We start from the raw sequence: 23036 nt of genomic DNA, 5'->3' as shown, positions 1-23036 counted from the left end.
ATGGACAGAGGTGTCAGCAGAGAGCACTGTGGTCAGGCAGAAAGGAAATTCAAAAAGAAAAGAACTTCCTGTGGATCATAGCAGCTGATAAGTACTGGAAGGATTAAGATTTTTTAATAGAAGTAATTTACAAATCTGTTTAACCTTCTGGCAGCAGTTGCTTTAACCCCTTAAGGATGCAGGGTTTTTCAGTTTTTGCATTTTCGTTTTTTCCTCCTTACCTTTTAAAAATCATAACCCTTTCAATTTTTCACCCAAAAATCCATATTATGAAATTTTTTGCGTCACCAATTTTACTTTGCAGTGAGTAATTTTGCCCAAAAATCCACGGAAAAAAAATAATTGTGCGACAAAAATCGAAGAAAAAACCCCGCCATTTTGTAACATTTGGGGGCTTCCGTTTCTACGCAGTGCATTTTTCAGTAAAAAATGACACCTTCTCTTTATTCTGTAGGTCCATACGGTTAAAATGATACCCTACTTATATAGGTTTGATTTTGTTGTACATCTGGAAAAAAAATCATAACTACATGCAGGAAAATGTATATGTTTAAAAATGTCCTCTTCTGATCCCTATAACTTTTTTATTTTTCCCAAATACAGGGCGGTATGAGGGCTCATTTTTTGCGCCGTGATCTGAAGTTTTTATCTGTACCATTTTTGTTTTGATCGGACTTTTCCATCACTTTTTATTCATTTTTTAATGGTATAAAAAGTGACCAAAAATAAAGCTTTTTTGGACTTTGGAATTTTTTTAAGTGTACGCCATTGACCGTGCGGTTTAATTAATTATATATTTTTTATAGTTCGGACATTAACGCACATGGCGATACCACATTTTTTATTTACACTGTTTTATTTTTAATGGGAAAAGGGGGGGGGGGCGATTTAAACTTTTATTAGGGAAGGGGTTACATTTTTATTTTTTTTTGCAATGTTATAGCTCCCATATAACATTACATACACTGATCTTTTACACAGATCACTGGCATGTATTAACACGCCTGTGATCAGTGTTATCGGCGCTTGACTGCTCCTGCCTGGATATCAGGCACGGAGTAGTCGTTCGCCGATCAGACACCGAGGAGGCAGGTAGGGTCCCTCCCGGTGTCCTGTAAGCTGTTTGGGACGACACAATTTCACCAAGGTGGTCCGGAACAGCCCGACTGAGCAGCCGGGATAGCTTCACTTTCGCTTCAGACGTGGCAGTCAGCTTTGTTCGCCACGTCTCAAGGGTTAATACAGGGCATCACCGCGATCGGTGATGTCCTGTGTTAGCCGCGGGTCCCAGCCGTTGATGGCTGCCAGGACCGCCACGATATGACGCGGGGTCACCGCGTGACCCCGTGGCATATCGCGGGAGCCGGCGCAGGACGTAAATATACGTCCTTCGTCGTTAAGGGGTTAAAAAAAAACTAACACAAGTGTTTTCTAGTGGGGTACCCCTTCAAAGAGGTATGGAAACAGCTTAGAAGCCAAGTAGTCTCCATATCTGGTAGCTGCAGTTTAAAACAGTTTAAAGCAACACCTAGACTTATACCCACCACGCATCCCACAAATACAGTACAGACTAAAAGTTTGGACACACCTTCTCATTTAAAGAGTTTTCTTTATTTTCATGACTATGAAAATTGTAGATTCACACTGAAGGCATCAAAACTATGAATTAACACATGTGGAATTAGACATTACAAAAAAGTGTGAAACAACTGAAAATAGGTCATATTCTTGGTGGAAAGTGTCGACAAGTGCAGTCACAAAAACCATCAAGAGCTACAAAGAAACTGTGTCACATGTGGACCGCCCCAGGAAAGGAAGACCAAGAGTCACCTCTGCTGCGGAGGATACGTTCATCCGAGTCACCAGCCCCAGAAATCGCAGGTTAACAGCAGCTCAGATTAGAGACCAGGTCAATGCCACACAGAGTTCTAGCAGCAGACACATCTCTAGAACAACTGTTAACAGGAGACTGTGTGAGGCCTTCATAGTAGAATATCTGCTTGGAAACCACTGCTAAGGACAGGCAACAAGCAGAAGAGACGTGTTTGGGCTAAAGAGCACAAGGAATGGACATTAGACCAGTGGAAATCTGTGCTTTGGTTTGATGAGTCCAAATTTGAGATCTTTGGTTCCAACCACCGTGTCTTTGTGCGACGCAGAAAAGGTGAACGGATGGACTCTACAGGCCTGGTTCCCACCGTGAAGCATGGAGGAGGAGGTGTGATGGTGCTTTGCTGGTGACACTGTTGGGGATTTATTCAAAATTGAAGGCATACTGAACCAGCATGGCTACCACAGCATCTTGCAGCGGCATGCTATTCCATCCGGTTTGCGTTTAGTTGGACCATCATTTATTTTTCAACAGGACAATGAACCCAAATACACCTCCAGGCTGTGTAAGGGCTATTTGACCAAGAAGGAGAGTGATGGGGTGCTGCGCCAGATGACCTGGCCTCCACCGTCACCAGATCTGAACCCAATGAAGGCAAAAGGGCCAACAAGTGCTAAGCATCTCTGGGAACTCCTTCAAGACTGTTGGAAGACCATTTCAGGTGACTACCTCTTGAAGCGCATCAAGAGAATGCCAAGAGTGTGCAAAGCAGAAATCAAAGCAAACGGTTGCTACTTTGAAAAACCTAGAATATGACATATTTTCAGTTGTTTCACAATTTTTTGTTATGTATATAATTCCACATGTGTTAATTCGTAGTTTTGATGCCTTCAGTGTGAACCTACAATTTTCATAGTCATGAAAATAAAGAAAAACTCTTTGAATGAGGTGTGTCCAAACTTTTGGTCTGTACTGTACATATTTTTCTAAATATTTTATGGTATAAAAAAAAATAAAAAAGCCCACATAGGAATTTGTCAATACAAAAATTAAGAGAAAAAAAAATAGAAAATTTGCATTGTCCTTTAGGGGTTACAAATTGTGGACAAGGTAAGCAGATAAGGATACTCACATTTAAAAACAAATTCCAAATTAAATTTTTATTAAAGATTGTTACACAAAATACTTTCTTAACATAATTATACAGAGGAAATTGTAAAGCAAGTTAAAATGTTAACTGCTAGAATGTTGAGAAAATGTTTTGGCATGTACGTGATGACGAATTGGCACGATTTCAGCTGTTGTAACTCTTCACATCTTCCTCCACAGGGAAACCCCCATAAATAAGTTACTTAGTGGTGCATGGATGCCAATATCCCACATTTATTACTGCATAATATTTGGAAGGATTGGAAGCTGAATATTTAGTACTGGGAATAAAATGAGATACTGATAAATAACTAAAGTAAAAAGGGCATATCTGGTTTATCCCATGTCTTAGGCTGCTTTCACACTATTAAATTCATCCGTTTTAAAGATCCGTTTGATGTTCCGTTATGAAAACCCTGAAAATTGGCCATTAAACGTCCGTTAGAAAATCCCATACGTCCGTTAGAAAATCCCATTCTAGTTTATGGGATTTTTACATTATCCGTTTTAATCCGTTATAGTCCGTTATTAATAACTGAGGCTATTTTGTCACGGGAGAATGAACGGAAGAAATAGTGCATGCACTATTTCTCCCGTTACCATCTTCCATCACAAAATAACGTCCGTTATTAATAACTGACTATAACGGATTAAAACGGATAATGTAAAAATCCCATAGACTATAATAGGATTTTCTAACGCATGTTTAATGGCTGATTTTCAGGGTTTTCATGACGGAACATCAAACGGATCTTTAAAACGGATGAATTTTATAGTGTGAAAGCAGCCTTACAGAGTTACTATTACACAGCTAGTATCAAGCTCTGCAATATATTTTACAACTCAGGCCTGATAATGTGAATAACAAATGTTCGGCTAAAAAAAAAGAAACAAAACACAACATAATACTACTAATAATGATCAGGATAGGTTGGATCAAGTGGCTTTCACCTCAGGTAGGCTGGTGAGATCAAGAAAATGTGCAAGTGTTTGGCAATGGCACAGTATAGCAAGTGATATTTCATAAAGATTTGGACATATGATGTACTATCAGGTCAAAAAATATTAAATTAAATTATCAATGTCTACACTGGAATGCAAAAAAACTGAACAAAGTATTGCTCTGCCATAATAGGTGAATGGAATACTCCATCAATTACTCAAAATCTGTCTGTGTTTATGACACTGCATGAAATATATAACCGGTGGATTTTTCACTGAATGGTCCATCTGCATGGTGGGAAAAGGGTACCAACCACGGAATGGTTTTAACAAAAAGGTTAGAACTGCTCCTGTTGGTGATCTGGCATATGACCCCATATCTAACAGGATATAAAATCCACACTGTGAATATTTAGTGGCTGTAAAGTCCGGATACGGTCGTTACTCATCTCTGACTTAACATAAAATAGGTAGGTGCATCCAGATTTATAGAAGAAATGTCTTTTAGAGATGCTCAACTCACTCCATTTAAAAAGGAGGATATACCTAGAAAATGCAGGAAAAACAAATTAATAAATAGGATGAACACTAATGCTTCTGACACTATATGCAAAAAACAATAAAAAACAACAACATTGTAGCTTGTGATGTCTTTACATATGGGAGGATTACTAAATACTTGTCTGAAACATAAAGCTACTGCAGTCAATTACAGGTCAGGTGACACTATATCACACACCTAAGGCTAGGTTCACACGGCCATTGTCTCCCATCCTGCTATTCTCCTGTCATTGCTGCTAAACGGACCATACTAAAACTGCTGCAAAAGCATGCCATTAAGTGCTATCCTGTTGCATCAGTTTTTAATCTGTTTATATTTTTGTCTGGTTACTTCCTGCTTGCTCACAACTCTTCTGAGCATGCTCAGAAGTAATAATGGGGATTGGAAAAAATGGGTACAATTGGATACATTAAAGGCTCATCTGTTTTCAATTCGTTACCTATAGACTTCAATGTTAAATCTATCCAAAAATATCCATTTCTATTCCGTTATTCTTGACAGGAAAAAAAAAAAAAAATACTATGTGCCAAGTCTTTTTGCTGTCAAAAAAAAATTATGGATTAAGAACCAAATGGGTGCAAACGGTTTGCAAAGGACTTTAAAAAAAAAAAAAATTTAATAATAATAATAATAATAATAATAATAATAAATAAAATAAATAAAATAGTACAGCTTTTTTTTTTTTTTTTTTTTGGGGGGGGGGGGGGGGGGAAGGGGGGGAACGGGACCATAGGGTATATGCTGCTTGCCGCCAGGAGGCTGACACTAAGCAAAAAACAAAAGAAAAAGTCGGCTCCTCCCGGCAGGATATACCCACCTCGAGCATGAGAGTCGCGGATGAGAAGGGGATGGGCAGAAAGAAGGCAACACTATCTCCTCGTTCAAGTGAAAAGTCACGACCTTGGGTTGAAAAGAAGGCACCAGCCGAAGAACTACATTGTCTTGGTGGATCACCAGAAAAGGCACAGCAAGAGGGCAGCCGATTCTGACACACGGCGAATAGACGTGATCGCAACAAGTAAGGCCACCTTCCAGAAAAGGATACAAAGGGAAGCCTGACACAGAGGCTCAAACGAAGTGCCCTGAAGAACATCCAAAACAGGGTTAAACGGGTATTCCAGGATTTTTTTTATTTAGAGTTTGAATGGCACGTACAATTTGGGGCAAAAGGGAGCTCTTGTCCCCGGTAGCCTCAGAGATGTTCTCATCTAGGCATTTGCCGAATAGATGAGATCCCAGAAAAGGAGGGAACGCTTAGAGGCCGGATCAGCGTTCCAAGCTTTCAGCCGGAGCGCCACTAGATTGCCAGAGGCAAAGGCATCGCAGCAAGCCAACTCCGAGGAGGCCGAGCAGAGGTATTCCCCTGCAGTATCAATTTGCGACGCAAGAACTGCCGGAAAATCACCGGGGGACGCACCTTTCAAAATCCCCTGGCGCAATTGACCGGCCCAAACAGAGAGGGCTTTGGATACCCAAGTGGAGGCAAAAGCTGATGACAAAGCCAAGCCTGCCACCTCAAAGGCAAATTTGGCCAAATCAATGCGCTTATCTGAGGGGTCCTTAAAAGGAAGTTGAGTCAGCCAGCGGCAGGGTGGTTGATTAAGACAGCCGCGATAGATGAGGGTCCACCGTAGGAGGAGGAGACCACTTTGTAACCAGGTCCTGAGCAAAGGGAAAGAGAGCCCGGAGCTTTTTGGTCCCGAGGAAGCGCTTATCTTTATGCTTCCAAGCCGCCTCTAACAGCTCGTCTAATTCAGTGCGTGGACTGAAAACTTGGGGCGTCAGGGGCTGCGCCTGAAGCTCCTGCGTCCTATAAATGGAATGTGTCCCTGACTGCAGACTGTCCACCATATCTGACATGCGGGAAGTCTCTTCCGAGTCAGAGGGAGGATCTGAATGCAAGTCCACCAGCTTCCCTGGGAACCGTAGGAGTCCTGGAACGGGTAGAGGTGGACTGGGAGGGGGGGCATGGAGACCGGGAGCGGACACTGGGTGACCGGTTGCGGTGGCGGCTGGAGGAGGTGGAGGGAGAACAGGAGGACCCCGCACGGCCCCACTCAGGAGAGGAAGCGGAGGAAAGGCGACCTGGATGGCCACGGGAGGGCCGTAGAAAATGACGGAGGGGGAGACCCACTGATGTCTCCCTAGGAGACGAATGTAAGGAGGACCGTCCCAAGGCGGAAACTACCTCCTGGAAAACCCTGGCTAAATCGGAGATAGTCTGAGAGAGAGATGAGACCCACTAAGGAGCGGGATCAGACCTTCTGCCGTCCAGAAAACCATCCTGCACGGTAGCCAGGGGAGCACTGGGACACAGGGACGCACCCGATGGACAGGTGGGATCAGAGGAACCGCCTGGCATTTTGATTTTACAGCCTGAGCAAGCATAGTAAGTGACCAGAGAGGAGGAGGGGGGGGGGGGGTCTGGGATCTGACATGAAGAAGGGCACTAGCAAGTCAGACAACCAGACGGACAAGGAGTGATCTTACCCAGGTTCCCGTGTCCTGAGAGAAGCAAGTCCTGCAGGTGCAGCCAGAAATAGGATGACCAGCAGAGATGCTGAGGAGCAGCAGAGCAGGGCTTGTATGCATCCAGGTCCACACTGGGCCAGTAGCAGAGGAGGAGGGGCCAGCTGGGGACCCCTTCAGCGCGCGCAAACCCAAGGAGTGGGTAGAGCCCCGACTCCTGGAGCGCTCTATTTATTCTCATAGGAGGATAAGTGTGTGTGTGGGGGGGGCAGAAAACCCAGCCCAGGAACAAACTGACAGCAGCTGACCAGGCCTGAGCCGTGGGCTCAATTAGTGCCACTGGTCGCGGCCCGAACCGGAACAAGAGCAGGTGCGCAGAGGCCACAGAGCTGAAGGGAGTGCTGTGGGAAGAGAAGCTGCGGTGCAGGGCACTGGCAGGCCACCAGCAGCCCAGACCAAAATAGCCAGCATAATAGATGCCAAGGATGCACCCCCCATGCTGGAACCCTGGAGCCATGCGACTGAGGAAAAGGTAGGTCCCACGGCAGAATATGGCAGATGATCGGTGGAGGGGAAGCTAACTGCAGGTTAACCCCTAATGGCCAAGCATTAGGGCCCATTCAGCAATACACTGTGCCCCTAACTTGCAGGTGGGGGTATCAGGCAGCGCCATGCTCCTGTCGCCCCACGCTAGAGAAGACAAAAAAAGGGAAATCTAACTATACACTGAAACTAGGAAAAAAAACTAAAGAAATAAGACCAGGTCTGGAGGACACCTGTGTTTGCCTCCTGCTGACACTAAGCTAAAACTGAGTTGAGTCAGGAGGCGGGTATATCCTGCCGGGAAGAGACTACTCTCTCTTGTTTTTTGCCTAGTGTCAGCCTTTTAGTGGCAAGCAGCATATACTCCATGGTTCGGTGTCCCCCAATGAAGCGCTTGAGAAATCCCATTGACATCAATGGAATTCATTTACAGCCGTTTGCAAGCGGTTTGAAAATATCAAAAGAACAGATTTAATAATGGGCATGAGAATACCGGTACAGACGGTAATGTGAATGAGCCCTTAACGTAGGTAAAGAAACTGTATATTTAATCTGGCCTATTTTGGCCTTAAGGACCGCAGCAATATTGCCTTTGTGTTGCCGCATTTACACTGACATAACTGCTTTTTTTGTCTACACAGCAGAACAAGAGCTTGTTTTTACTGAATAAGTTGTACTATTTTGGAGTACATGTAACCTATTTAGAAACCGTGATTAAGCTATATAATTTGGCATTTTAAATGTTTTGCTGTTCAAAACAAAGAAAGAATACTCCCATCACATTTTCTCTGCCCAGTTGCGTGCATACAACCAAGGCAACAGGCCTAGAGATCAGGTAAGGCCACTTACTCTCCCAACTAAAAGAAGATGTGGCAGCTATTAACCATGGCATCTAAGGGGCTAAACGGTCAGGATAAGAGGCTTGTCTGATTCCAGCTATTACAGGCGCCCAGCTGTTAGCCATAGTCAGGACATCAGCTGTTTATCATTATGACATGCTTGTATGTCAGAGGATTTATGCATGGCCAGTTACATCACAAAGGCTACAGGGTTAATGCCAGATGACAAGTTTGGCAAGATCTGCTGATGACCTAATCTCTTCTGTGTGCCACAGACTGACTGCGCACAGATCTCACCAAAACTGCTGAATATTAAGGTGGATCATACATGTTTAGTCAGCAGATCCGATCTATTTCTGTGACAATCTGATGTGTATGCAGGGAGCCCATCTGCCTCTTGTAAGGGCAAGGACTGAGCGGCATAGATTTATTTTGGGCATACATTTAGGCCAATGGCAGAGTGATGTTCAGTAGGGTACCATAGCATACAAGGAGCTGCAGAGACTCTATGTGCTGCTGTAAAACACATTATGCGGGAGATTTATCAAAACCTGTCCAGAGGAAAATTTGCTGAGTTCCCCATAGCAACCAATCAGATCGCTTTGATTTTTCAGAGGCCTTATAAAAAATAAAACGAGCAATCTTGGTTGCTATGGGCAACTCTACAACTTTTCCTCTGGACAGGTTTTGATAAATCTCCCTCTATATGTGGGAAATATCTGTACAGCAAATATAACATGCACTAATTTTTTGACATAATTTTCTTCTCTTTTGGTTGTGCTGAAATGCTTTTGTATCAAATTGGAGGCAGTGTAAAATGACCTTGTGCATGTCTGAGACTTCTTAAAGTAATAATACATTTCATGCTGTTAAGAGACATGACTGCCAACTTAGCACGGTGTGATCTTTAATAAAATGTAGAAAAAAAATGTACATCATAAACAAGGCAACATGTTCTCTAATAATTCTGACTCACTGAGAAACAGAGTGACTAACCGTCATTTCCTGTTACGCCTCCACGTCTACCAGTTCTGGAGGCATTGGAGATTTAGGGTGTTTGCTTTCAAAATGCTGCTTAAAGGTTTTTGGGTCTGGCATCTGTGTCTGAAATATATTTAAAAAAAACATCTGACATAGGTCATAACACTCGCAAAATCTGTAAACGTAGTTTGATGTACATCATGATGGCTAGGATATGCCATAAGTCACCCATCAGTGAAGGAATGACCTCAGAGACAACCACAGATCATTAAAGGAGTAGTCCAGTGGTGACTCAGTGGTGAGCAACTTATCCCCTATCCTAAGGATAGGGGATATGTTTGAGATCGCGGGGGGTCCGACCGCTGGGGCCCCCTGCGATCTCCTGTACGGAGCCCCGACAGCCCGCAGGATGGGGGCGTGTCGACCTCCGCACGAGGCGGCGGCCGACACGCCCCCTCAATACAACTCTATGGCAGAACCGAAGTGCTGCCTTCGGCAATCTCCGGCTCTGCCATTGAGATGTATTAAGGGGGCGTGTTGGCCGCCGCTTCGTGCGGGGGTCGACACCCGCTATCTGGGCGGAGAGCCGGGGCCCCGTACAGAGAGATTGCAGGGGGCCCCAGAAGTCGGACCCCCCGCGATCTCAAACTTATCCCCTATCCTTAGGATAGGGGATACGTTTTTCACCACTGGACTACCCCTTTAAGTTTATGATTGAACATCACCTGTACTAATATGCTGGTAAAGGGTACTGGTGAGGGTAACACCAATGCCAACACAGTTTACTTTTTTCCCCTACGTGGCCCTGTTCCTGAAATATGACCGGAAATCAAAATTTGCAAATAAAGTGCTTAGGTGCATTCCCAGCCCATTGGTGCATTCTTATGCCCGACTGGTTCGGCCCTATACAGGGAACATGTGCCTCCACATGTACTGCATCCAGCAGATACAGAGCAGGTCCTGGTCTAGCAGTCACAACTAGAGATGAGCGAACTTACAGTAAATTCAATTCGTCACGAACTTCTCGGATCGGCAGTTGATGACTTTTCCTGCATAAATTAGTTCAGCTTTCAGGTGCTCCCGTGGGCTGGAAAAGGTGGATACAGTCCTAGGAGACTCTTTCCTAGGACTGTATCCACCTCTTCCAGCCCACCGGAAAGCTGAACTAATTTCTGCAGGAAAAGTTAGCAACCGCCAAGCTGAGAAGTTCGTGACGAATCGAATTTACTGTAAGTTCGCTCATCTCTAGTCACAACAAATCTCCACACAAAACACATCAGCAGAGACTGCCCGACCAGGACCTGCTCTGTATCTGCTACATGCTGAAGCTTTAGACCCTGTGATGATGTCACAGTCATGTGACCATTGCATGTGGAAGTGGAGCTCAGCAGTGCAGAAGAGAATGTGGATGACTGACCTGTAATGATCATAAAATAATTGCATATTTGGGTTATTGGACATAACTCAGGAACGGGGCCACAAATGAACAGGCCCTTCATATTACTCTGCACAGTACCACTCCTAAACAAGTCATGACCCTGGCTGCAGTTTACCCTACATTATAAGACAGATCACATTTAACAATCATCAGAATAAGATGAGACTTGCACCAAACCACGAAAAAAGAAGTGCTCAGCTAAGCATGATTGTTTCGGCACGATTACTAGGGGAATTTTTTTTTTCTGGCGCTTTTTTGTAAAGTGTATTGAAAAGGGAAATATAAAGGAAGGATTTACACTTCTCCTTCCTACTGGATCCACTTCCGGTTTTTGTATCAAAAACTGCAGTGGCAGTGTTTCGAAAAACCTATCACTGAAAACACAAAAAAAAACATTTAATATTACCACCAAAAAGGATCCTCAAGGGTCCAATACCATCAAACAACAAAAACACATGCTGCACCGGAACCATGATCGGTATCCAATTTGCAGACTTACATTTATAGTGATTCAATTATCCAATCTGTCGGTTAATGACAAAAACAAAATGATGGCAACCAACTCCTGTCTCAGGTAGGGGTATAGGAGGGGAGGGTCCAGAGGGGCATGTATGTGAGCCAAGGATGTAAGCGGCCCCTACCTCACTGCGACTCTGTTCTCCCACCCTCTCACTATGCCTAAACCTAGGACTATCGGTAGAAGGAGTGTTGCAGGTCAGAAACTAGGGAGAGACATGTAGAAGGCCTGTGATTTTTGATAATTCATCTTGAAGTTGGACAGCTCAGCCTCGATTTTGAGGTTAGCTAACATGTCCTGGGGGATAAGGCAAGGTTTTCAAATAGTTTTTTTTTTTTTAATACACAAATCACCAAAAGAAATGAACTGTAATTAGTCTGCCGAAATAAACAAATCACTGAAAACACTAAAACTTAACATTTAATATTACCACTAAAAAGGATCCTCAGGGGTCCAATGCCATCAAACAAAAACACATGCTGCACCTAGGAGGGGGGGAAGAGGGGGGAGGGTCCTGAGGGGCATGTATGTGGACCAAGGATGTAAGCGGCCCCTACCTCACTGCGACCCTGTTCTCCCACCCTCTCACTACGCCTAAACCTGATAAGGGCGGCCCCGCTCCGGAACCTAGTCATGCACTGGTCCTGTTTAGTCCCTACATTCGGGATAAGTGAGGAAGGAGGCTCTCTGTCTCACTACACTACTTCTGATATACCCAATATATGTGAGAAGAAAAAAGATAAAGGCCAGACTGGTCGTGTGTTAATAAATCATGCATGTGATATATTAAGAAGCAGATAAGGGGACCTGTCAGGCCAATAGTTCAGGGTTATATGGCCTGGGCTATTGTGATATAGGACCTGAAATATATACATTACCCACTAGGTATCAGTGTATATATATATTTTTTTATTTTATTTTTTTATAGTTATTCATACATCAGGATGAGATGTCTTATCACCAGAGGACTTCTAGAAATGCAATTCAGATTTATGGAATACTGGAGACTCAAAACAAATCCCATGTACACTGTCTCTAGAACCAACCCATGTGGGTGGGTATCACAGGGCGCTATTATCAAGAAATGAAGCCACAGTATATACACAGTATGTGACCTGGGATATGCGTCTTCATCTGACGCACCCGGGCACATGACTGAACATGTGATGCGATCATGTGTTCAATTATATGAAGCCCAGATGGGACGACACATCCGTAACCTAGCCAATCATGTAACCCAGGAGACTCACCCGGCACATGATGCGATCATGTGATCGCACCAAGGAATGGAGATTGCAGCACAGGAAGTTACTCTCCGTCTGGCATGGTTTCCGCACATAGAATCACCTGTCTTCATCCATTAAGCTGAGCACGATCTAGACGAATGTAGACACCACTGGCTGCTGGAACTTGAGGGAGAGACCATAGCCAACATTTAAACATGTGGTGTGGGCAGTCTAAGCATGGCTACCAGGCAGTCTCCATCTATCTTGCACTGTATCGGCCATCAGAGGTTGTCCTCATATCATGAAGCCCCTTCATTGTCCCCTGAAAAGCTGGGGGGGGGGGGGGGGTGAAACGGGGAAGTTTGCTTTTCTGATCAGTCAGCGACATAAGTACTCTCTCTTGTTTTCCAATGTGTATCTATACCTATCTGCTCAGGTTTGAAAATAACCATGTGTATATACTGTGGCTTCATTTGTTGATAATAGCGCCCTGTGATACCTACCCACATGGGTTTGTTCTAGAGACAGTGTACATGGGATTTGTTTATAGAGTCTCCTGTTTTCTATAAATCTGAATTGCATTTCTGGTGATAAGGCATCTCATCCTGATGTATGAATAACAATAATATATATATATACACACACACTGATACCTAGTGGGTACCCCATTATGATATATGAATAACACACATATGTGAGAACTATTATACTATATATATATATATATATATATATATATATATATATATATATATATATATATATATATTTTATTTTATTTTTATTTTTTCCCAGGTCCTATATCACAATAGCCCAGGCCATATAACCCTGAACTATTGGCCTGACAGGTCCCCTTATCTGCTTCTTAGTATATCACATGCATGATTTATTAACACACGACCAGTGTGGCTTTTATATCTTTTTTTCTACTCATATATTGGGTATATCAGAAGTAGTGTTACCTTTCCCCATCCAACCAGCCAGATAGGGTACCCCAGTGAGACAGAGAGCCTCCTTCCTCACTTATCCCGAATGTAGGCACTAAACAGGACCAGTGCATGACTAGGTTCCGGAGCGGGGCCGCCCTTATCAGGGCGTACACTCCGCATAGGTTTAGGCGTAGTGAGAGGGTGGGAGAACAGGTTTGCAGTGAGGTAGGGGCCACTTACATCCTTGGCCCACATACATGCCCCTCAGAACCCTCCCCCTTTAACCCCTTCAGGACTCAGCCCATTTTGGCCTTAAGGACTCAGACAATTTAATTTTTACGTTTTCATTTTTTCCTCCTCGCCTTCTAAAAATCATAACTCTTTTATATTTTCATCCACAGACTAGTATGAGGGCTTGTTTTTTGCGCGACCAGTTGTCCTTTGTAATGACATCACTCATTATATCATAAAATGTATGGCGCAACCAAAAAACACTATTTTTGTGGGGAAATTAAAACGAAAAACGCAATTTTGCTAATTTTGGAAGGTTTCGTTTTCACGCCGTACAATTTATGGTAAAAATGACGTGTGTTCTTTATTCTGAGGGTCAATATGATTAAAATGATACCCATTATTACATACTTTTATATTATTGTTGCGCTTAAAAAAAATCACAAACTTTTTAACCAAATTAGTACGTTTATAATCCCTTTATTTTGATGACCTCTAACTTTTTTATTTTTCCGTATAAGTGGCGGTATGGGGGCTCATTTTTTGCGCCATGATCTGTACTTTTTTTGATACCACATTTGCATATAAAAAACTTTTAATACATTTTTTATAATTTTTTTTTTAATAAAATGTATTAAAAAAGTAGGACCCCAGTAGGACCCCACTGGACCACCAGGGACTTAATACAGGCACCTTTAGACGCCGCTGTCAACTTTGCGATCTAAAGGGTTAATAGCCGGCCGCGGTTAACGCCGGCCCCCAGCTACAGGAATCAGCTGGTGGCTGGCCGGTATGACGCGGGCTCGAGTCGGGAGCCCGCGTCATACCCCGGTAACGGCCATTCACGAGTATAGACGTCCATGGTCGTTATCGGGTTAACCCCTTAAAGGACCAGGCCAATTTTCACTGTAGGACCAGAATATTTTTTGCACATCTGACCACTTTCACTTTAAAGGGGGTATTCCAGGCCAAAACATATATATATATATATATATATATATATATATATATATATATATATATATATATATATATAATTACTTCTTTAAAAAAAATCTTATTCCTTCCAATAGTTATTAGCTTCTGAAGTTTTCTGTCTAACTGCTCAATGATGACTCACGTCTCGGGAGCTGTGCATGATGGGAGAATATCCACATAGGAACTGCACAGCTCCCGGGACGTGAGTCATCAGAGAGCAGTTAGACAGAAAACAACAACTCAACTTCAGAAGCTAATAACTATTGCAAGGATTAGGATTTTTTAATAGAAGTAATTTACAAATCTGTTTAACTTTCCGGAGCCAGTTGATATATATAAAAAAAAAAAAGTTTTGCCTGGAATACCCCTTTAACCCCTTAAGGACTCAGGATTTTTCAGTTTTTGCACTTTTGTTTTTTCCTCCTTACCTTTTAAAAATCATAACCCTTTCAATTTTCCACCTAAAAATCCATATTATGGCTTATTTTTTGCGTCACCAATTCTACTTTGCAGTGACATTAGTCATTTTACCCAAAAATGGAAAAAAAAAATCATTGTGCGACAAAAATCGAAGAACAAACGCCATAACTTTTGGGGGCTTCCATTTCTACGCAGTGCATATTTCGGTAAAAATGACACCTTATCATTATTCTGTAGGTCCATACGGTTAAAATGATACCCTACTTATATACCGTATGTTTGATTTTGTCGTACTTCTGGAAAAAATCATAACTACATGCAGGAAAATGTATACGTTTAAAAATGTAATCTTCTGATCCCTATAACTTTTTTATTTTTCCATGTACAGGGCGGTATGAGGGCTCATTTTTTGCGCCATGATCTGAAGTTTTTATCGGTATGATTTTTCTTTTGATCAGACTTTTTGATAACTTTTTATAAATTTTTTAATGGTATAAAAAGTGACCAAAATAAGCTTTTTTGGACTTTGGAATTTTTTTACGTGTACGCTATTGACCGTGCGGTTTAATTAACGATATATTTTTATAGTTCGGACATTTACGCATGCGGCGATACCACATGTTTATTTTTATTAACACTGTTCTATTTTTTTTTTTATGGGAAAAGGGGGGTGATTTAAACTTTTATTAGGGAAGGGGTTAAATGACCTTTAACACTTTTTTTTTGCAGTGTTATAGGTCCCATAGGGACCTATAACACTGCACACACTGATCTCTCATGCTGATCACTGGCGTGTATTAACACGCCTGTGATCAGTGTTATTGGCGCTTGACTGCGCTTGACCGGTGTCCTGTAAGCTGTTCGGGACGCCGCGATTTCGGAGGTCCTGAACAGCCCGACTGACTAGCCGGGATAGTTTCACTTTTACATTAGAAGCTGTGGTCAGCTTTGACCGCCGCTTCTAAAGGGTTAATACCGCACATTGCCGCGATCGGCGATGTGTGGTATTAGCCGCGGGTCCCAGCCGTTGATGAGCGCCGGGACTGACGCCATGTGATGCGGGGTCGCAGCGCGACCCCGCTTCATATCGCGGGAGCCGGCGCAGGACGTAAATATACGTCCTGTGTCATTAAGGACTAATTAATAACTCTGGGACGCTTTTACCTTTCATTCTGATTCCGAGATTGTTTGTTTTTTTTTACACTGGCATGTTCTTGTAGACCCAATTTTTGAATTTTTACAAGAGGTAAAAGGAGACAAATCCTCACTAAATTTGTAACCCAATTTCTCGAGTAAGGAAATACCTCATATGCGTATGTCAAGTTTTTCTGAAATGGTTTTTGGGGGGCATGTCACATTTAGGAAGCCCCTATGGTGCCAGAACAACAGAAAGCCCCCCACATGGCATACCATTCTGGAAACTACAGCCCTCAAGGAACGTAACAAGGGGTCCAGTGAGCCTTAACACCCCACAGGTATTTGATGATTTTCCGTGAAATTTGTATGGGAAAATGAAAAAAATAAAAGTTTTTTTTCACTAAAATGCTGGTTTTCCCACAAATTTTACAAGGGTTAATAGCAGAAAATGACCCCCAAAATTTGTAACCCCATTTCTTCTGAGTATGGAAATACCTCATGTGTGGACGTCAAGTGCTCTGCTGGCGCAATACAATGCACAGAAGAGGAGGAGCGCTATTGAGCTTTTGGAAAGGTAATTTGTTTGGAATGGAAGTCAGGGGCCAAGTGCGTTTACAAAGCCCCCATGGTGCCAGAACAGTGGACCCCCCACATGTGGGCCACATTTTGGAAACTACACCCCTCACAGAATTTAATAAGGGGTGCAGTGAGTATTTACACTACACTGGCGTTTGACAGATCTTTGGAACAGTGGGCTGAGCAAGTGAAAAATTACATTTTTCATTTTCACGGACCACTGTTCCAAAAATCTGTCAGACACCTGTGGGGCGTAAATGCTCACTGTACCCCTTATTACATTACGTGAGGGGTGTAGTTTCCAAAATGGGGTCACATGTGGGAGGGTCGATTGTTCTGGCACTATGGGGGCTTTGTAAACACACGTGGCCTCAATTCCGGACAAATTTTCTCTTCAAAATCCCAATGTCGCTCCTTCTCTTCTGAGCATTGTAGTTCGCCTGCAGAGCACTTTACATCCACATATGGGGTATGTTCTTACTCAGAAGAAATGGGGTTACAAATTTTGGGGGGGCTTTTTTCATATTTTCCCTTGTGAAAATGAAAAATTTAGGGTAACACCAGCATTTTAGTGAAATTTTTTAATTTTTCTTTATTCTCCCATCCAACTTTAATGACAATTCGTGAAACACCTGTGGGGTGTAAAAGTTAACTATACCCCTTGTTACATTCCATGAAGGGTGTAGTTTCCAAAATGGGGTCACATATGGGTATTTTTTGGCATTTATTTCAGAACAGATGTAAAATCAGCCACCCCTGTGCAAATCACTAATTTAGGCTTCAAATGTACATGGTGCGCTCTCACTCCTGAGCCTTGTTGTGCGCCCGCAGAGCATTTTACGCCCACATATGGGGTATTTCTGTATTCAGGAGAAATGGACAAATTTTGGAGATCTTTTTTTCCCTTTTACCTCTTGGGAAAATAAAAAGTAAAGGGCAACACCAGCATGTTAGTGTAAAATTATTATTATTATTTTTTTTTTTTTTTTTTTTTTTACACTAACAGGCTGGTGTAGACCCCAACTTTTCCTTTTCATAAGGGGTAAAAGCCTCCCAAAATTTGTAGTGCAATTTCTCTCGAGTACGGAAATACCCCATATGTGGCCCTAAACTGTTTCCTTGAAATACGACAGGGCTCCGAAGTGAGAGATTTGCATGCGCATTTGAGGACTAAATTAGAGATTGCATAGGGGTGGACATTGGGAAATCACTGGCGTAGAATACCCCTAACAGGGTGCCTCCAGCTGTTGCTAAACTCCCAGCATGCCTGGACAGTCAGTGGCTGTCCGGAAATGCTGGGAGTTGTTGTTTTGCAACAGCTGGAGGTTCCGTTTTGGAAACACTGCTGTACAATACGTTTTTCATTTTTATTGGGGAGGGGGGGGGGGGGGAAGACAGTGTAAGGGGGTATATATATGTAGTGTTTTACCCTTTATTATGTGTTTGTGTAGTGATTTTAGGGTACATTCACACTGGCGGAGGTTTACAGTGAACTTACCGCTAGGAGTTTGCGCTGCGGCGAAAAATTAGCTGCAGCTCATACTTGAAGCAGGAAACTTACTGTAAACCTGCCCGTGTGAATGTACCCTGTACGTTCACATGGGGGGGGGGGCAAACCTCCAGCTGTTTCAAAACTACAACTCCCAGCATGTACTGACAGACCGTGCATGCTGGGAGTTGTACTTTTGCAACAGCTGGAGGCACACTGGTTAGAAAACCCATCAGTTAGGTTCTGTTACCTAACTCAGTATTTTCCAACCAGTGTGCCTCCAGCTGTTACAACTCCCAGCATGTACTGATCGCCGAAGTGCATGCTGGGAGATGTAGTTATGCAACAGCTGGAGGTACGCAACTACAACTCCCAGCATGCCGAGACAGCTGTTTGCTGTTTGGGCATGCTGGGATTTGCAGTTTTGCAACATCTGGAGGGCTACAGTTTAGAAACCACTGCACAGTGATCTTCAAACTGTGACCCTCCACGTGTTGCAAAACTACAAATCCCAGCATGCCCAGACAGCAAACTGCTATGTGGGCATGCTGGGAGTTATAGTTTTGCAAGATCTAGAGGGCCACAGTTCACTGCACAGTGATATCCAAACTGTAGCCCTCCAGCTGTTGCAAAACTACAAATCCCAGCATGACAGCTTGTCTGGAGGGCAACATCTGGAGGGCAACAGTGTAGAGACCACTGTATAGTGGTCTCAGACTGTAGCCCTCTAGATGTTGCTAAGCAACTTACTGGCTTCCGTCGGATCCAGGGAGCCAGCTGCACGACATCGCCGCCCGCCGATCTCCAACACGATCGTTGCCCACAGCCTCCACCAATGGGTAAGTGGACTTCGGCGCCGGTCCTCTGTCGTTTCCCCGTTCTGCCCCGCCTATTGTGGGTGGGCAGAACGGGGAAAACAAAAGTTAATCCCCCTGCCTCCAATCTGCTATTGGACGTCGCTTCTAGACGCCCAATAGCAGGGTGGCACCCCTGCCACCTCACTCCTATCTCTTCAGGGGGATTGTGGGTGTCTTAGACAACCATGATCCCCCTTATATTCTGGGTCACCAAGTGTGAATTCACTTGCGATTTGCGCCGATCGCCGACATGGGGGGGGGGGGTTCGGTCTGATGACCCCCCTGGGCATTTGCGCGGGGTGCCTGCTGATTGATATCAGCAGTCACCAGCGGGGACCGAAATTCCCACGTGCGTACAGGTACGCCATTGGTCCTTAAGTACCAGGGAGCAAAGGCTTACCTGTACGCCCTTGGTCCTTAAGGGGTTAAGGACCAGGCCAATTTTATTCTTGCGTTTTCGTTTTTTCCTCCTCGCCTTCTAAAATCCATAACTCTTTATTTCATTTTACAAAAAATGTACGGAGAACCCAAAGAATTATTTTTTTTTAGGGAGGAAATTTAAATGAAAACCACAATTTTGCACTTTGGAGGGTTTCATTTTCACATAGTACACTTTTACGGTAAAAATGACAAGTGTTCTTTATTCTGTGGGTCAATACGATTAAAATGATACCCATGGCTAGATACTTTTATATTTTTGTACCGCAAAAAAAAAATAAAAAATTTCAACTTTTTGTACAAAATCGCCCTATTTTGACCACCTATAACTTTAATTTTTCTGACATGGGGCAGTATGAGGGCTCCTTTTTTGTGCCATCTTCTGTACTTTATTGATACCACATTTGCATATATAAAATTTTTAGATCACTTTTTGTCATTTTTATTTGGAATAAAATGTGACAAAAAAAAAAAAAGCAGCATTTCCGTTCACCGCACAGGATCATTAACATTATATTTTGATAGTTCGGACATTTGCGCACACGGCGATTTACACTTTAATAGTCTCCATAGGAAACTATAGAAATCATTTGATTGCTAATACTGTTCAGTGCTATGCATAGGGCATATCACTGATCAGTGTTATCGGCTATCTTCTGCTCTGGTCTGCTCGATCTCAGACCAGAGCAGGAGATGCCGGGAGACGGCTGGAGGCAGGTGAGGGGACCTCAGGCCGCCATTACAGATGATCGGATCGCCGCGGCAGCTCTGTGGGCGATCCGATCATCTATTTTAACATGCCCATTGCTGCAGATGCCGTGATCTGTATACATCATGGCATCTGAGGGGTTCATGGCGGACATCCGCACGAATGCAGATGTTGACCATTACCGGCGGGTCCCCAGCTGACCTGCAGAGTATGATGCGAACACCGCTCCGATGCTTACGATCATACACAGGACGTAAATAATGCTGCACCAGGACGTACATTTATGTCCGCGGGCGTTAAAGGGATATAATAAAACCTGTCCCATCCTATGGATAGGGGATAAGTTGTTTTTTGATGGACAAGCGCCTGTTAACCTGTAAAGTAGTATCACTCGTGCACCACACAGTGACACCTGAAGCGAACGTCCACACTTACTCTGCACACAGGACACGTGAAGACCAGGGCGGCTTTAGCTGCTGCTTTCTGGTCACTTCCATGTTTCTTCTTCTCAGCCTGCTTCTTGGCATTCTTCTGCTGAGCCTGGATCTTCTGCTGCCCACGAGCCATTATACCAGTTCTGACAAAACACAACATTTTATGAGAGATACATCATACTGTAGGACACCGGTTTCCAAACTGTGGAGTTCCAGATGTTGCAATACTACAACACCCAGCATGCCCAGACAGCCGTTGGCTGTCTGGGAATGCTGGGAGTTGTAGTTTTGCAACATCTGAAGGTCCGCAGTTTGGAGCCCACTTCTGTAGGACTTCACTGTGAGATTTCCTTTTAGTAGATGCTTTTTGTGTGGGGGTGATGATCCAGGGACATTGAGGTGATGATCCAGGGACATTTCCATTCACTGACAGCAAGAACAGGTATGGACAAATGGGTGCACAAGTGAGTAACTCAGAGTTCACTATCCCGTATATCATGACAGGGATCTGGTGTCCATCATCCTTCTGCACCTGCTCACCACTCTGCAGTCACATCCACCCCTGGGGTCAGAGGTTTCATCGCCATAGGATGCGGGGCACGCATGCGCAGTATCCAAAGAGTGCGATGTCCGCCCTCCCGGGGCTGTGCACTGCAGATACACCCGGTGCCCGTTATCCGGGCTAAAGTCAGCGGCCTCGTAGCATCCTAACGCCGACCCTACCACCCCTTCCCAACCTCCTCCAGGGAGCTCTGCTGAAACACCGCACCGGACTCTGTTCTCCCTTCGCGCCGCACAGTCGGGTAGCTTTTCGGCCCCACATACCTGTCTGTGGCGTCCAGACACCGCCACCAACCTCCTCTGTCACGACAGACCAATCACGCGGTGTCGCGACACGCAGACGCGCTCACATCCGCCTTTTTCCGGCTCCTTCCAGTTTTCAGCACTACGCCACTTCCTACCTAGAGGCAGCCTGGACCGTTACCAGGCAACAAGCGCTGGACACGTGACTTAAAGGGACCCTGCACTTAAACCAAACAGCATTGGAGGCTACAGTGCTGATGGTCAATGTGAGACATCATGGACGACATATATACCTGATACAGCAGTGTTTCCCAACCAGGGTGTCCCCAGCTGTTGCAAAATTACATCTCTCAGCATACTGGGAGTTTTAGTTTTGCAACAGCTGGAGGAATCCTGGTTGAGAAACACTTTGCTACAGAAAGGAAGCTGAGGGTAGGTTCACACTACGTTAATACCACCGTCAGCATCCCGTCGAAAACAACTGACCCCATTGCTTTTTATGGCCGAACTAGTGAAGGGGCATGCACACTACGTGTTTGCAATACAGTTTCAATGTGAAAAACCGTACGGACCCTTACTGAAAACCGTATACATTGACTCTTCATTGAAAACCGTGTGCCAAAGAAGCTTCAGGTTGTGTACGTTTTGCATTACGTACGTCATGTCCGGTTGCATCCTTTTTTAAAGAAAAAAAATATATACTTTTTTAACTTTTAAATAAAGTTTCACTTGTTTGAATTAAATTCCAAGAAAAAAAACTGTGCAAAGTCAATAACCGTATGGGGAAAACCGTATGGAACCGTACGCACATACATTTCTCTACAGTTCTCATTGACTCCCATGTTAAAAAAAAAAACGTATACAGTTTAAAACAGTTTTTCACCCGGACCAAAAAACGTGGTAGACTACAGTTTTGGATACGGAAATAAAAAACCGGACACAACCGTATAAGACTAAACCGGATGATGCCTTTGACATACGGTTTACAATGTTAGGTAAATGCATACGGTTTTCTATACAGTTCCATACGGTTTTTAACTTGAAACTGTATTTTATAGTAAAAACGGGGTGTGCATGCACCCTTAGTCTGTTCAGAACCATGCGCTATTATGAATGGACTCAAACGCAGACCACTGCACTTTTGAAATAGGGCATATGTCCTGAACAGTCACTAATTGACTTTATACGGCCATAAAAAGCAATGGGGTCAGCTGCTTCCGTCTACAGTATGCGTCACCTCGGGACCAACCATTGGCAGGACTAATGGGAGCAGTAACATAGTGTAAACCGTTCCGTAGGGCTCCTTTACATGACTTTTGTGCTGCATCTCCGAGTCCTTATGAAGGATGTAAGTTGAATGGAGAAAAAAAAATAGTGCGCGTCCTCCGCTCAACTACTGTAAAATAACGGATCACCCACAAACCCCATTCGAGTAAATGGGATCCATAGAGACCTGGCGGTGTCAGTTGTGCTTAAAAAAAAAAAAAAAGACGAACGGACCCTGTACAGGGTGGAGGACAACAGCAGTGTGAACCTA

At 43.7% G+C, this 23036-nt stretch overlaps 1 protein-coding gene across 1 annotated transcript; it reads right to left on the bottom strand.

The window, feature by feature from the left end:
* Window positions 1-2976: 2976 nt before the first annotated feature.
* LOC130356136 (zinc finger protein 706-like) lies at window positions 2977-21679 on the bottom strand. Its single transcript, XM_056557207.1, has 4 exons — window positions 21521-21679; window positions 20697-20838; window positions 9332-9439; window positions 2977-4468 (listed from the first exon to the last, which is right to left on the bottom strand). The coding sequence occupies exons 2-3, from the start codon at window positions 20826-20828 to the stop codon at window positions 9344-9346; spliced, it is 228 nt and encodes a 75-aa protein (XP_056413182.1). The 5' UTR covers window positions 20829-20838; window positions 21521-21679; the 3' UTR covers window positions 2977-4468; window positions 9332-9343.
* Window positions 21680-23036: the final 1357 nt, after the last annotated feature.

The sequence above is a fragment of the Hyla sarda genome, chromosome 2, assembly GCF_029499605.1.
Source record: "Hyla sarda isolate aHylSar1 chromosome 2, aHylSar1.hap1, whole genome shotgun sequence".
Classification (NCBI taxonomy): domain Eukaryota; kingdom Metazoa; phylum Chordata; class Amphibia; order Anura; family Hylidae; genus Hyla; species Hyla sarda.
This window is presented reverse-complemented; position numbering and strand designations above follow the sequence as displayed.